This window comes from Furipterus horrens, unplaced genomic scaffold (genome assembly GCF_987537825.1).
Source record: "Furipterus horrens unplaced genomic scaffold, mFurHor1.1.pri manual_scaffold_1, whole genome shotgun sequence".
Classification (NCBI taxonomy): domain Eukaryota; kingdom Metazoa; phylum Chordata; class Mammalia; order Chiroptera; family Furipteridae; genus Furipterus; species Furipterus horrens.
In genome coordinates, this window is record NW_028327171.1 from 191,875,705 (window position 1) to 191,893,178 (window position 17,474).

The 17,474-nt window shown below is 35.9% G+C and overlaps 1 protein-coding gene across 1 annotated transcript in view; it reads right to left on the reverse strand.

The window, feature by feature from the left end:
* Positions 1–17,474, reverse strand: part of ICA1L (islet cell autoantigen 1 like) — a 39,525-nt gene that overhangs the window by 21,140 nt on the left and 911 nt on the right. The window contains exons 2-3 of the mRNA XM_090282701.1: positions 6,104–6,272; positions 3,255–3,327 (exon numbers count right to left, since the gene is read on the reverse strand). Coding sequence (XP_090138827.1) covers positions 3,255–3,327; positions 6,104–6,272 — 242 coding nt within the window. The remainder of the gene's footprint in view (positions 1–3,254; positions 3,328–6,103; positions 6,273–17,474) is intronic.

Consider the following 17,474-nt stretch of genomic DNA (forward strand, 5'->3'; position numbering starts at 1 on the left):
TTGCCAGCACCTCTCTGCACCATTCCACATGCTTATATTTTTTGTCTTCTATAACTTCATTTCTCTAAAAATTGTTTTATAAAAGTGTCAGTTTATAAAAGATTGAAAGTAAAATAAAAAAAGAGTGGTCCTATACCACAAAGTTTTGGAAGTACTGATCCAGTGTACAACAAATCATAAAGTGTTCAATCTGTAAGCTTAAAGTGGAAAAAATTAGAAATGTCATGCCTAATTTCACCCTTGTTTACTGATGGATAAACTGAAGTTAAGAACTGAAAGGGAAGTTCCTGGGTACCTCTGAGGCAGCAACAGAACTTGGGCCTTCTCACCTGCTAACTCCCCACTCCCACTGCTACCCCCGTATCATGCCTATAAGTGCCTACATGTTCTGCAGTATCATCTTTAATAAAACTAGTGCTGTTTTATGAACATTTAACCTGCTCCAGAGTACACTGGATTTGAGGAGTCTTGTGAATTTAATACTTTGATTACTTGAGGGATATACTAATTACACATTTCCTTTGAATCAGAACTTCAAAACTATATTTCAATGAAAACTACTGAAAATATTAATTTGTATGTGATGATTCACAAAGCTCTTTGAAAACTTTATTTTGTTGTCAAGTATCTATTGAACATAAATTATCATTGAACCTTGTCCTTATCAATGCAGAAAGTGTAGGAGATAAAAGTGAATCATGCTGATTTCTGTGTTGGAACCAGCTGCCAAAAACTACAGAGACCCTGCTCCTAGTCTTCCTCCATTCAGGTGATTGGACTAATCCACTGCAGTTGTCTGATGTTATCTCAAAGAAGATATACCAATGGAATAGTCTACAAGAAGTCACATAATTATATGCAGTTTTTAAGAGAAAGTACACAATGAAATCTATGTGTATGTCTCTTCCTCATTCTGAAATGCTCCACTGGTGTGCTAAAAAATCTAGTGATTTCAAGACAAAAATGCAGGACATACAAACTTGCCAATATTTCTTCACATGTCCATTTTTATCACAGGACTCCTTTGGTCCAATGATTGTGATGGCTTTTACTGCTTGGTAAAATATTTAATGTCCTTAGCAGTCTGACCCACCTTCCTTTGCTCTGTTATCCTCTTATTATTCCCAGTTACAAGGTCTTCTGCCCTTGCAGACTGTTCTCACTCTTGAAGCTTATTCCCTGACTCCAAAACTCATCTTTTCTCCACATAGTCAACTTCTATAAACCCTTTAAGTTTTACCTCAATTCCCATCAACCTAGTTGCCTTTACTAATTACTCTAATCTATAGTTATTTTTCACTCTGAGAGAATTCAAAGTTATGTCTCTACCACTCTTCTGAACTCAATTACATAATACTTGTATCTCTTTTTTTTTTTTTTTTTTTGTCACAAAACGTTGTTTCTCCAACTATATCTTTGGGAAAAACACATAGCCTTACACATACATGGCAGGCATTCAAAAAATTACCATGCTATACTGGGTTTATTGATTTAATGGAATAATATATGAGCTTTCACTATAATGTAGGGTTATTTTTGTTTGTTTGTTTGTTTAGAGAGGGGAAGGGAGGGAGAAAGAAGGGGAGAGAAATTTCAATATGAGAAAGAAACATCAATTGGTTGCCTCTCGTACATGCCCCGACCTGGGACTAAACCTCTCACCCCGGCATGTGTCATGACAGGGAATCCAACCAGTGACCTTTTGCTTTGTGGGATGATGCCAAACCAGATAAGCCACACAAGTCAGGGCTGATTATAATGTTTGAGATTAATTTACATTCCTCAGAAGAAAAATCATTCATTGAGTAAATATTTATTGCATACAAACTGCATGTTAAACATTGATTCTGGGCTTTGAGAACATAGAAAAAAACAAAACAGACAAATTCCTGTCCATAAGGAGAGTATATTATTATGGTGGTAGGAAAAATACTGATAAAAAATATATTAAATGTTGAATATTGTTAAGTAGTCAAGAAAGTTATGAGAAAGAGATATTTCATTTTAGATATGGGGGTCAGGTTAGGCTTCACTAAAAAGGTATTTGACCAAAAATCTAAAGGAAGTTAGAGAGCCTGATATGCAGATATGCCTAACTTGAAGATCAATATGCCTAAAGAGGAGAGAGTTTTAGGAAATGAGGTGAGAGTGGTAACCAGGATCAGAAAGGTGGCCACGTGCAGTAGGCCACTGCAATTAAGCAAGAGAAAAGACCCAAAGATTTGGTTCCCACTTGAAAAGGTGAAGAAGAAGAATTCAGCAAAGGCAGGATATTGAGAAGGAATGACCAGTAGCAGGAAATGCAGGGAAGTATGATGCCTAAAGCCAAGCCAAGAGAAGAAGGGAATAATCAACTGTGTTAAATAATGGGATGAGTGAAGTAAGATATGGACTGAAAATTGGCTATTGGGTTAAGCTCTTCATGATTATGACAAGAGCAATTTGCTGGAGTAGTGGAGATGAAAACTTAACTGGAGTGACTACAAAAGAAAGTGGGCCCTGGCTGCTGTGGCTCAGTGGAGTGAGCATTGGCCTGTGAGCCAAGAGTCACTGGTTTGATTCCCAGTTAGAGCACATGACTAGGTTGCACGTCAGGTCCCCAGTTGGGGGCTCGAGTGAGAGGCAACCACACAATGATGTTTCTCTCCCTCTCTTTCTCCTTTCCCCTCTCTCTAAAAATAAATAAACAAACAAATAAATTATTTTTTAAAAAAAGAAAAGAAATAAAGTGAAAGGACAGAAATAAAGACTGTGCATACATCCCTGGCCAGGTATCTTAGTTGGTTAGAGCATTGTCCTGATAAGCCAAGGTTGTGGGTTTGGTCCCTAGTCAAGTCACATACAAGAATCAACCAATGAATGCATAAATAAGTTGAATAACAAATCATTTTTCTCTTTCTCTCTCTCCCTTTCTCTAAAATCAATTTTTAAAAAAGACTGTGCTTACAGACAATTATGTCAAAATTTTCTGTTAAAGGAGCAGAGGAATGGCATGGTAACTACAAGGGGTAGGGGCCCAAGAGAGAGAGTTTTTAAGTGATGGAAGCAAATCCACTTAACATTCTGGGCAGTAAAACAGAACTTAGCCAAATAAATCAGAGGACACTGGGGACTTTGAGAATAGGTCAGTGTAAATATTCATATGTTGTCATAAGAAACTATTCACGAAACAGTTCAGCAAAGTATTTTCACATTAAACATTTCATTCCAATATTTACATTAAATGGGAATTATATATATCTATGATTACATACCATTGAGTCTTAGCTGATATTTCTCAACTATCTTCAGAAGTTCAGTGCATGTCTCTTGAATGGAGTGAAAAACCTTTGAAATATAAATTTTATTAGGACAATTTAGAGAACCATAAAGAAATACAAAATATCTGTTATAAATAATTCAAAAGCAGAACAATTTATTGTATGTAGTATGCCTATATTTTCCAGGACTGTCATGTACTTCAGTTTTGGTTTTATTTCTAATGTAGAAATCACATTTAGATTTCCCCCATGATGTTTGGAAAAAACTGTGATAAATACATGGGAGCTAATAAAAATTTATAACTGTGGAGTTTGTCCTCTCCTCAGCTCCAAGCTGTCTAAATAGCAAAAGGGTAAATCCAATATAAACTGCATCAAGCATTGCCAACCACAGGTGAAAAGAATATAGATAACCTTAGAAAATATTAACTCTGACTCTGGATTTTCTCCAATATTGGACTAAGTAAGCAGAAGAGGTCAGTGAATTACCATAAAAATTAAATAATGTGTTATAATATCAAAAATAAATTACATGTAAATTATTTTTGTTTAAAATTTCCATGTAATCCCTTTATTACTACTATTGCTAATAGCTACCATAAAAAATAAATTATCAAGTACACTCCCATTTCAAAGTAAGAACATGAAAATTTGAGATTAGCACACATATACATGAGGTAACTTTTCCACATATCTATAAATTTAGGTTTTCCCACAGAAATGACTGGCATAGATTTTAGGGTTCAGCCTTCTTCTGACAAACTTCTATGTTGAAGAATTGCTATGAAATTTTAGTTCAAAAAGCCCTTGGCACTGCAATCCTTCAGGTTTTAACCCTTTGGTTATCAAATAAATATTTCAATATCACCATTAAGCCTGATCATCCTGTCTCTGAAGCACTTTTACTATTATTTTGATGTTTGATCAGGACTAAGGAAGATTAACAGACACTACAATCTAAATGGAGAGCAACCATCAATTTTCCATGAAAGTTTAGATATGTTTTTCTGGTATATGAATTTGGCAACTTAAAAAGCTGTTTTAAATCCGTATGGAAGAAGACTAGAAAAGAATACAAAAAATGACAGTTGTACTATGATGAAGTGCTATGGTTGATTTTTTCCATGGGTCCTTGAAAGATTTATATACTATTGTTTTTAATCTTTACAAAGAAAAAAAATTGGGGGGGCGTTTAAGGAGCTAAAATTTCACAAATAAAATTATTTTTTAAAGACTTTATTTACTTTTAGAGAGAGGGGAAGGGAGAGAGAAAGAGAAAAGAAATATCAATGTTCATTTAAAGTGTACAGTATAATTACTGATATAAGTATACAAACAATGAAAATATTTCTCATTCTTAAAAATAGTACAAATGTGGGAGAAAGTTCTTGGTTGATTCCAAATATTTGTCTAATGAACAAGCATAACACTAAAATATAAACTTATGTTAGTCACGTTATCTAATGATGTAAAACAACGCAAAAATTTCTATTTCTGGGGAATATGGGTGGACACAGTGAAGAGTTCCCCTTAGTGTTAAAATATATAATACTTATAATAACGTCCCTTTGTCATTGAATCCTAAGAGGGATACTTTTCAACACAAATAATAAAAGCTTGTTAACTTATCTATTTCCATATGTGTTAGGGCAATGACATAGTTTACTTACCAAGAATGAAAATACTTAGTACATTAAGACCTATTTAATTAGGCCTTTATTTAAAAAAAACTTTTATCCTCACCTGAGGACATTTTTTCATTTCTTTTAGAGAGAGAGGAAGGGAGAGGGAAAAGAAGAGAGAGAAAGAAATATCAATATGAGAAAGAAACATCCATCAGTTGCCTCCATTGGTGTCCCAACCGGGGATCAAACTTGCAACCCAGGCATGTGCCCTGACTGGGAATCAAACATGCGACTCTTCAGTTCTTGGGACAATGCTCCTACCAAATGAGTCACACCAGCCAGGGTGACCTTTATTTTTAAGAATTCCAGCAAATGATTCTATTTCAATCATAACAGAGCATCCACTTGGAAATATTTGTTCAAAGTATCTTAAATTAGTATATGTACATGGAATTAGTAAATCTGCATTTAAATATCCAGACCTTTACCCTGGCCAGGTGACTCAGTCTGTTGGAGCATCATCCCATACACCAAAGGTTGCAGGTTTGATCCCCAGTCTGGGCATGTACAGGAGGCAACTGATTGATATTTCTCACATCGATGGTCCTCTCTCTCTCTACCTCCCACTCCCTTCCTTTCTCTAAAAATCAATAAACATATCCTCAAGTAAGGGTTTAATTAAATAACATCCAGGCCTTTCATTAATATACATGAGACCTTTCCTCTAACTAATTTAATTAGTTGTAAGTTTAAAGTTGTTTCATGGTAATTATTCCTTTTTATTAAAATGAAAGCCATCAAAAAAGTATTATGAAATACTTCAATAACTCTATCCCTTAATAATCGAAACGAAAATTCTAACTTATTTCAGTGAGATGTAAGACTTCATATAAATGTAGTAAAACTATTATGACATGATATATAATGAGTATATGGTCTCAATTAGAAATATAATTAATTCAATATTTAGCTTAAAAACTATACTATTTATGCCAGAGAAATTACTTAACTCATGATTTAATTTATAAACACCAGTTCGTCAATTCTCAATTTGTGATCATTGTGACCTCCTATCCAGAGGATCTAACAGATGGATACATTCTATCATCAAATTTGCATTTATCCCAATAAGTTCTTCAGTGTAAAAACTTGTCACAGTCCCCCTGTGGTCCCGAATAATAACCAGTAATAAGCAATATATAGAATCCTCACATTTACCTCAAGTTTAGCATCCAGTTCTGCATCAGATGCCACCACGTGCTCATCCTCCTTCTTTCCTGTAGCTTTGATGAAGATCTGTTTAGTGCTCCAGTATTTTTTTTGCATTCTGCTGACCACTGACTGGTCATCTTCTGCTCTAGGTTTCCCAAAGGAATCCACAGAGTGACTATAAGGAACAGACTAAAATTAAAGTTATGCTAAGTGAAATAAGCCAGTAAGAGAAAGGCAAATACCATATGATTTCACTCATATGTGGACTCGACTGAACAAGCTGAATTAACAAGCACACTAGAGACAGACTCATAGAGAACAAGCTGACAGCTCCAGAGGAGGGAGTTAGGGGGCAAAGTGATCAAGCAAAAAGGAAAAATGACTCATGGAAATGGACAACAATGTGGTGATTGCTGGGGGGGAGCAGGGTATAAGGGGGATAAATGGTAATGGAAAAAATACAATAAAAAAGAAAAAGTATTTTCAATAACAAATATCTGCTTATCCAGTGTTTAATTAAAAACTAAAAAGGTACTAAATAGTATTTTAATGTTAACAGTTGAACATGGCTAAACATGCTAATGTTTGCCTTATATGATCTAATAATTATAACCCGCACAAGTAACAGGCGAAAAGATTAATGATAATTTCAGTTAGGTGACAAAGGTAATAAAACTGTTATGATTTTGCAATAATGGCTGGAAATAATTTTATTTTACCTGATCAATTTCTATCTGTAGACATTTATTAGTTTCTAACTTTTGCTTTTGTATTAATACTGTAAAACAAACTTGTACGCACATCTTTGCATACCACTATCATTTCCTTAGGAAAACTTCCTATAGTGATAACTGCTATGTCAAAAGCATACATAGCCCTGGCTGGTGTGGCTCAGTAGATTGAGTGTTGGCCTACGAACCAAAGGGTCACCAATTCAATTCTCAGTCAGGGCACATGCCGGGGTTGTGAGGCAGGTCCCCAGTTGGGGGCGTGCAAGAGGCAACCACACATTGATGTTTCTCTCTCTCTCCTTTCCCCTCTCTCTAAAAATAAATAAATAAAATCTTTTTTTAAAAGAATATACATTTAATAAATATTTCCAGATATGCAAAGATTCAGATACACACTCTTCTTTAAAAATCATTCAAAGAAATACTTTAGTATCCAAAAACTAAAGACCTTAGGTATAGGGGAGATCTTTTATAAAAAATAGAGATGGAAACTGTAACCTGTAAACTTAAAAATTAATGTCCTGAGTGATTGTTCTTAACAAGATTAACACAACTATATAAGGAAAGGGAAATGTGAAAAGTGTTCTTTAAGGAGAAGTAAAAAAAAAAAAAAGTAGCAGTAGTAGTTTTACAAGCTCAAATTACTCTAATAAATGGTGGGAGATAGGAACAAAGGGAGGTAATAAGGTATGTGACTCATTCATCACTTCCAGGGGAATCAATAAATACTAATGTATTCTTAATGTTGGTAAAGAAATAGATTCATTTTCTTTTGATTTTAAAGTAATTACTAATTAAATAAAGATAGGATGTCTAATTTATAAATTACTAAGGGCTAAACAAGAAAAACTAGCAGAAGGGTGGGAAAAACAGGAGTAATGCAGCATAAAAACAGTGTAAACTAAGATGACAGAATAAGAACAATTACACTACTTTATATAATAAATGCAAACTTCCTCTTAAACACAAAGATCCTTAAATCAAAGAAAACAAAAAACTATATCCAACAGTATGCTATTTAGGATCTACGTAAAACAACAAACAGCACTATGCTGTTATAATGCATTAGCCAGAACAAACAGCCATTATACTGTTCTGACACATAGTCTTGAGGAAAAACTTGCAGTTCATCTTTCCCCTCCAATTTCTCCCTGCTTTTGGTTGCTCTTGACTTGCTTTTGTTTAGTGCCTCGCCCCCAAGATAATTATTAGCATGACGGTCAGTCCAATTGTATGACAGACTAATTTCTTCTATTATGTTGACTGCAGGCTTAGGCTGAATCAGTTACAAGAACAAAATCTAGTGAGTATCAGAAGAGAACATCTATTCCTTATGTCAACTTCCATGCTGCTATAGTTCAAACAGTACTTTCCTGGCCTCCTTCCCCTCTCTATCCCTTTCATAGTGAAAGAGTAACTTATCTGACTGGATTTGAGAGCAATAAACTTTAGTCTTCTTTTTTCCTTTCTAGAAGCTATCCTACCTGCAGAGTGCACACAATCCCTGGCATGGAAAGGACAGTGGCTGGGTGGGTAAATCTGCCAAAACTGAGATTTGCACATTTGTGGTTTTTTGACTGAGGGCAGTGCTAAATCTGCTTGCCACTGAGAGTAGGTTGAGCAGAAAAGCAAACCTTACTGGTGTGAGATATTAGATGGTAGAGTTCAAGGCTAGAAACTGCCAGAAATTTAGGGAAAATATTCTGGAAGGGAAGAAGCCAAAGAGGAAAGGGATCGCAAAAATCTATACACAAAGTCCTCCCAAGACATCTGCTGATCATGAGGTGACAGAGATGGGATCCCAGGGGTCCTGGCAGAAAATTGGCCACTGAAAACTGAAGTAACTAAGTCAAGATTTCAGCTGCTACCACTACAGAGGAGACAGAGTCTGGAGTTGGAGTTCAACCAAGTTAACTGCCTTTAAAATAAAAATTATTCTTTTGAGAAGCAAAACAGAATCCAGAGTCTCTAAAAACTTATTTAAAATGCCAAATATCCAATGAAAAAACACTACACTGGTAAAGAAATAGGAAAATATGATTCATACTCCAGAAAAAAGCAGTCAATAAAGACAGATTCCAAAGATTTCCAAGATATTGCAATTATCAGAAAAGTACTTTAACAGATCTATTAATAAACATGTACAAAGGCATAAGTAGGATATGTGCATACCATAAATGAAGAGACAAAGTATTAAAAGAAAAATTAAAGTCTCCAGTTGTGAAGTTCAATAACTGCAGTTAAAAGTTGACTAGATGGGGTGGATGGGGCAAGGGAGAACAATGGGGGAAAATTGAGACAACTGGAATTGAACAGCAATTTAAAGCACCGACTAGATAAAAGGCATCCAAATTGGAAAGGAGGAGGTAAAACTTTCATTATTTGCAGATGACCTGTAGTATACATAGAAAAACCCTGTAGTCTCCATCAATAAACTACTCAACCTAGTAGGTGAATTTGGCAAAGTAGCAGGATACAAAGTCAATATTCAGAAATCTATGGCACTTTTGTACACCAACAATGAACTATCATGAAGAGAAACTAAGAAAAAAATCCCACTTACTATAGCAACAACAATAACAAAATAAACTACTTAGGAATAAATTTAACCAAGGAGGTAAAAGACCCTTACTCAGAAAACTGTAGAACAACTGAAGAAAGAAATCTAGGAAGATAAAAATAAATGGAAGCATATTCCCTGTTCATTGATTGGAAGAATTAACATCATTAAAATGTGCATACTGCCTGGAGAATCTATAAATTCAACATAAATCCTATTAAAATACCAATGGCATATTTCACAGATCTAGAACAAATACTTTAAAAATTTATATGGAACCAAAAGACCCCAAATAGCCACATCAGTCTAGAGACAGACGAGCAAAGGAGGAGGGATCACAATACCTGACATCAAACTATACTACAAGTCCACCGTAATCAAAACAGTCTGGGGCACACCCCGGGCCAGCACAAGGGAGCGCACTCATCCTGCTCCACCTGGGCTGTGGCCAAAGGAGTGTGAAGTGAACTAGAGGCACTTTGGAAAAGTTTTGGACACTGGTTTTGGAGAAGGAGCTGGAGGAAGAGCAGACTGAATCCCAGAGCAGATGCATCCCCAGTGCTACAGAAGAAATCTCATAAGCAGACTACTCCCCTCCAAGTAGCATCAGCCAGAGGCAGCTCAACAACTCTCTACAAGATGAGGTGGGGCCCTGGCTTGGTGGCTGGGGCCAGCTATGGTCATGTGTACGCTGTGTTTGAGACGGCTACAAGGAACACAGGCAAGAGTATCGCCAATAAGAATATAGCCAACCCCACAGCTACACTGCTGGCAAGTTGCTAATTGGAGGGAAGGACCCACCAAAGAGCAAAACGACTAAAACCAAAATACTACCGGAGAGTCCAAATAAAAAGCCTAAAGGGCATCCCAAGAGCATCAAGTTCAGGAGATCAAGGAGCCTGCACCACTGAATGACACAGGATTCCTACCACAGAAGGTCACACTGCAAAGGCAGGAAATAAAAGCAGATCAATCTAAGAAGCAAAAACAAACAAGAAGAGCCACCTAAAATGGGGGGATGAAAAAACACCCCATCAAAAGAAAAGGAGGAATTCCCAGAAGCAGGGACAGATGAAATAGAGGCAAAAAATCTGTCAGACATGGTAGTCAAAACAATGGTAATGAGGAAGCTCAATGAACTCAACAAACTCAAAGAAAACTACAACAAACTCCAGAGGAACTAGCAAAAACTCCAGGGAGGCTACAAGGAATTTACTGAGAATTATACCAGCATGAAAAAGGACATAGAAACTATCAATAAGAGCCAGGAAGAAATAAAGAATACAATTTCTGAACTGAAGAACACAGTAGAAGGACTCAAAAGTAGGCTAAATGAAGCAGAGTATCAGATCAGTGAGCTAGAGGACAGCATAGAAAAAAATTCCCAGACAGTGCAACAAAATGAAAAAAGACTAAAAAAGGATGAAGAGGGTTTAAGAGAGCTGTAGGACAACATGAAACACAATAATATCCATATCATAGGGATACCAGAAGGAGAAGAAGAGGAGCAAGGGATAGAAAACCTGATTGAAAAAGTAATGACAGAAAAATTCCTGAACACAAAGAGAGAAAATGTCTTACAAGTACAGGAAGCATAGAGGGTCCCAATGAAGATGAACCCAAGAAGACCCACTCCAAGGCACATCATAATTAAAATAGCAACATTCAAAGACAAAGAGAGAATCCTAAAGGCAACAACATACAAGGGAGCTCCAATAAGGGTACCAACTGATTTCTCAACAGAAACACAACAAGCCAGAAGGGAATGGCAAAAAATATTTCAAGCAATGAAAAACAAAGGCCTACAGCCAAGATTACTCTACCCAGCAAGGCTCTCTTTCAAAATAGAAGGTGAAATAAGGAATTTCCCAAAGGAAGACCAAAAGAATGCATCTCCACAAAACCAGCATTACAAGAGATGCTAAAGGGAATGCTTTAAGAAGAGAAGAAAAAGAGAGAGGGAGAGGAACACAGGTACAAAGGAAAGAAGTCATGATGAATAAATACCTGTTAATAATACCCTTAAATGTAAATGGATTAAATGCACCAATCAAAAGACATAGGGTAGCAGAATGGATATGAAAACATGACCCACATATATGCTGTCTACAAGAGACCTACCTCAGAACAAAAGATATACACAGACCTAAAGTAAAGGGATAGAAAAAAGAATTTCAAGCCAGCAGACATGAAAAAAAAGCTGGGGTAGCAATACTTATATCAGACAAAACAGGTTTCACAATAAAGGCCATAAAAAGAGACAAAGAAGGACATTTCATAATACTTAAGGGAATGATCCATCAATAAGATATAACCCTTGTAAACATATATGCGCCCAACATAGGAGTACCCAAATATATAAGGAAAATCTTGGAAGACTACAAGAAGGATATCAATAGCAACACACTAATGGTAGTGGACTTTAACACCCCATTGTCAACAATGGACAGGTCTTCAAAGAAAAACACCAAGGATATTGAGGCATTGAACCACACTCTAGATCAAATGGACTTAGTTGATATATATAGAACTTCTCACCCCAAAGAAACAAAATATACATTCTTTTCAAGTGCACATGGAACATTTTCAGAGATAGACCACATGGTAGGACACAAAGCAAGCCTCAACAAATTCAAGAAAATTGAAATTATATCAAGCATCTTCTTAGATCACAATGGCTTGAAACCGGAAATCAACCTCAAGGAAAAAACTCAAAGACATTCAAACTCATGGAGAATGAATAACATGCTTTTAAATAATGAATCAGTTAACAATGACATCAAGGAAGAAATCAAAAAGTTTCTGGAAACAAATTATAATGGACACACAACAGCCCAAAACCTATGGGACACGGCGAAGGCAGTCTTGAGAGGGAAGTTCATAGCAACACAGGCCAACCTAAAAATGATAGGAGAATCTCAAATAAAAAATCTAACCCTACACCTACAAGAACTAGAGGAACGACAACAAAGCCCGGAGTGAGTAGAAGGAAGGAAATCATCAAGATCAGAGCAGAATTAAATGACATAGAGACTAAACAAACAATTCAAAAGATCAATAAAACCAGGAGCTGGTTCTTTGAAAAGATAAACAAAATCGACATGCCTTTAACCAGATTCATCAAGAAAAAAAGAGAGGACCTAAATAAGCAAAATCAGAAATGAAAAAGGAGAAATCACAGCCATTACACAGAAATACAAAGGATCGTAAGAAATTATTACGAACAACAGTAAGGCAAGAAATTTGACAACCTAGATGAAATGGACAAATTTCTGGAAACATATAATCTTCCAAAACTGAATCAAGAAGCAGAAAACCTAAAGAGACCCATAACAACTAGGAAATTGAAGCAGTAATCAAAAAAACTCCCAGCACACAAAAACCCTGGATCAGATGGCTTCACAGGTGAATTTTACAAAACATTTTGGAAAGAACTAACACCTACCTCTCAAACTATTCCAAAAAAATCCACGAAGAGGGAAGACTCCCAAACTCTTATATGAAGCCCATATTACTCTAATTCTAAAACCAGGTCAAGACACAACAAAGAAAGAAAACTACAGGCCAATATCGCTGATAAACAGAGATGCTAAAATCTTCAAGAAAGTATTTGCAAATTGGATCCAGCAACATATTAAAAAGATCATACACCACAATCAAGTAGGATTCATCCCAGGGATGCAAGGATGATTTAATATTCGCAAATCAATAAACGTAATACACCACATAAACAAAATGAAAGACAAAAATCACATGATCATATCAATAGATCTGAAAAAGCATTTGATAAAGTACCCATTTATGATGAAAACACTCAGCAAAATGGGAATAGAAGGAGCATACCTCAACATAATAAAGGCCATATATGAGAAACCTGAAGCCAACATCAGACTCAATGGGCAAAAACTGAAAGCATTCCTCTTGAAATCAGGAACAGGACAAGGATTTCAACTCTCTCCATGCCTATTCAACATAGTCTTGGAAGTTGTAGCCATAGCAATCAGACAAGGAAAAGAAAAAAAAGGCATCCAAATTGGAAAAGAGAAAGTACAACTGTCATTGCTTGCAGATGATATGATATTATACATAGAAAACCCTATAGACTCCACTAAAACACTATTCGACATAAGTGAATTTGGCAAAATAGCAGGCTACTAAGTCAATATTCAGAAATCAAAGGCATTTATGTACACCAACAATAAAATATCAGAGATAGAAACTAGAAAAAATATTCCATTTAATATAGCAACAAAAAAAATAAACCTAGGAATAAATTTAACCAAGGAGGTAAAAGACCTATACTCAGAAAACTACATAACAATGAAGAAAGAAATTAAGGAAGATACAAATAATGGAAGCATATATCATGTTCATGGATGGGAAGAATCAACATCATTAAAATGTCCATACTATCCAAAGCAATTTATAGATTCAATGCAATCCCTATTAAAATACCAGTGACATATTTCACAGACCTAGAACAAATACTTCAAAAATTTATATAGAACCAAAAAAGACGCCAAACAGCTACAGCAGTCTTGAGACAGAAGAACACAGTAGCAGGAATCACAATATCTGATATCAAACTATACTACAAAGCCACCATAATAAAAATAGTCTGGTACTGGCATAAGAACAGACACATAGATCAATGGAACAGAATAGAGCCCAGAAATAAACCCAGGTCTATATGGTCAACTAATATTTGTCAGAGTGAGAAGGAACATAAAATGGTGGGAGAAGAGCCTGGACAGTGACATGCAAAAAAATGAAACTAGATCACCAGCTTACACATACACCAAAATAAACTCAAGATGGATAAAAGACTTAAATGTAAGCCATGACACGATAAAACTCCTAGAGGAAAACATAGGCAGGGAAATTTCAGATATCACATATAGCAATATTTTTGCTGATACATCTCCTAAAGCAAGAAAAATAAAGGAAAGGATAAACAAATGGAACTATATCAAACTAAAGAGTTTCTGCTTAGCAAAAGAAAACATCACCAAGATGAAAAGGGAACCAATCATATGGGAAAACATATTTGCCAATGACACCTCAGACAAGGGATTGAGCTCCAAAATATATAAAGAACTTGTATGACTCAACAGCAAGAAGACAAACAACCCACTTAAAAAATGGGCAAAGGACATGAACAAACACTTCTCCAAAGAGGACATACAGAAGGTCCATAGGCATATGAAAGGATGCTCAACATCACTAGCCATCATAGAGATGCAGATAAAAACTACAATGAGATACCACTCCACACCAGTCAGAATGACCATCATCAACAAATCAACAAACAACTTGTGCTGAGGATGTGGAGAAAAGAGAACCCTAGTGCACTGTTGGTGGGAATGCAGACTGGTGCAGCCACTATGGAAAACAGTATGGAATTTCCTCAAAAAACTAAAAATGGAACTGCCTTTTGATCCAGCAATGTCATTGCTAGGATTATACCCAAAGAATCCCAAAACACCAAATCAAAAGAACCTATGCACCCCTAAGTTCATAGCAGCTGTATTTACAATAGCCAAGTGCTGGAAACAGCCTAAGTGCCCATCTGTATATGAGTGGATCAAAAACTGTGGTACATTTACACAATGGAATACTATGCAGCAGAAAGAAAGAAGGAACTTTACCATTTGCAACAACATGGATTGAACTAGAGAGAATTATGCTTAGTGAAATAAGCCAGGCAACAAAAGACAAATACCATATGACATCACCTAATACAGGAAACTAATGAACAACACAAACAAATGAACAAAACTGAACCAGAGGCATGTAAACAAGCAGACTAACAGTGACCGAGGGGAGGGGAGAGGGAGAGACGGGGAAGTAGGAGAAGGATCTAGTCAAGGGACTAGTATAAATGACCTATGGACATGGACAATGGGGTGGGGATTGACTGTGGGAGAAGGGGTGGGTGGAACAAAGGGGAGCAATAGGGGAAAAAGTGGGACAAGGAAAATAGAAAAACAATAAATAAACAAACAAACAATCTGGTACTGGCATAAAAAGAGACACATAGATCAATGGAACAGACTAGAGAGTCCACAAATAAGCCCGTGTCTCTATGGTCAATTACTATTTGACAAAGGGGAAAGAAGCATAGAATGGAGTAAAAATAGCCTCTTCAATAAATGGTGTTGGGACATCTGGACAGGTACATACAAAAAATGAAACTAGACCACCAACCTACATCATACACCAGAATAAACTCAAAGTGGATAAAAGACTTAAATATAATTGTGAAGCTTACTGAAATTATTAGGGACTACTGATATAAAAGATAAACTATCACATCATGGATTTAAAGTTTAATCATTTTTCAAAAAGAATACATAATTACATAAAAGGTGAAGTCTTAGGACTTAAGATATTTAAAAGTTCCTGATAATATTAGTACTACTACTTACTAAAATAATTATACTTGTACTACCCTTGACAGTTTTGAAAACATTTTTATACATTTTATTTCCTTTGATCCTATGATAACCCTGAAAGCTAGAAATGGCAGATTTTATTATTCCAGTTTTCTAGAAAATATTGCTGAGATTCTATAAAATTAAGGTAAATTTCTCAAGGATACACATAAAGAACAGCTTGATACTTAGCATATATCCAGGTCTTCTGACTTCAAAGGTAGAGTTCTTTTCCATTTTGAAGGTGGCAAAGTGTGACTAAAGTTGTCTTCTGTTTTATAGTCAGTTAACTCCTAATTTTAACCTCTAGGTTACCAAGAATTAGGTACATTTAAAAGGCGTTACTTATAAGAATGAATATAATAGATGAGTCATTAACAAAATTCATGTCTACATTGCAAACCACATTTGAATTTCTAGTTACAGTAAGATTGATTTTTATATAAGTAGTCTATAATTTTAGTAGTCAGCATAATTTTAGTCTGTAAAGAACAGGCTATATAGACAAATTAATCTTTTCTTTCCCAAAAATTACATGGTTTAGGATTATCATCTACTTTACAGACTTTCTGACAGATTTAAGAATTTACTATGGAAATAAAATTAATTTATTTATACCACTTTAGTCATATTATTTCATAAAGAATATGAGGTCTGTCCAGAAGGTATCCAGCCATGTAATAGAAAAATAGAAGTATTTATTTAAGAAGATACCAGAAACATTGTACATAGGACAGTGATGCCTCAGTCCCCTTCAAAGTAGGCACCTTGGGACATCACACTGTTCTCCCAATTGCCATCAGCTCTCCACCCTATTTTCCTGAATTTCATCAACAGTCTGATATCTCTTCCCTTTCAAAAGTGATTTTAGCTTTGGGAAAAGCTAGGAAGTCTCAGGGCACCAAATCTTGGCTGTAGGGGGCCTGAGTCACCTGGGTGATTTGATGTTTTGCCACAAAACTCTGTATGAGACATAATGCATAAGCGGGCACATTGTGGTGATGAAGTTGCAAATCACCAGTTGCCCATAGCTACAGTCTTCTGAATCCAAACAATTTCTGCTAAGGAATGTTCAAGCTTAACGCAAAATCTGATGCGGATTTGTTGCTCTACTCAGTCATTTTGAATGCGGCGGCCACACAGTACACATGCTCACTCAACAGCATCTACCGCCCCTGCTGACTAGTACAGAGAAGTCATCATTGTTCATGTATGTGCATTCCAGTGCACTCTCCTTGGCTGCCAGGTTACATCAGTGTCACTCAAATCATTCTCTTTATATTAACAATGACTAGACTTTTTCTGGACAGACCTTGTATGTGACTAGCATAAAAATAATCAAAAAATAAGACTTGAAAATTGTTGATGAAAATCAGTAATACCATTCAAAATATAAACAATGTATAAGGGACCTGACTGGAGTGGGTCAGTGGATTGGGTGTTATTCCTCAAACCAAAAGGTTGTTGGTTCAATCCTTGGTCAGAGCACATGCTTTAGTTGCAGGCTAGGTCCCTGGTTGTGGACTTGCAAGAGGCAACCAATCAATGTTCTCGCAGAACATTGGTGTTTCTCTCCCTCTTTCTTCCTTCTTTCCCCTTGCCCCTCTCTCTAAAAATAAATAAATAAAATAATAAAATCTTATTTTTTAAAA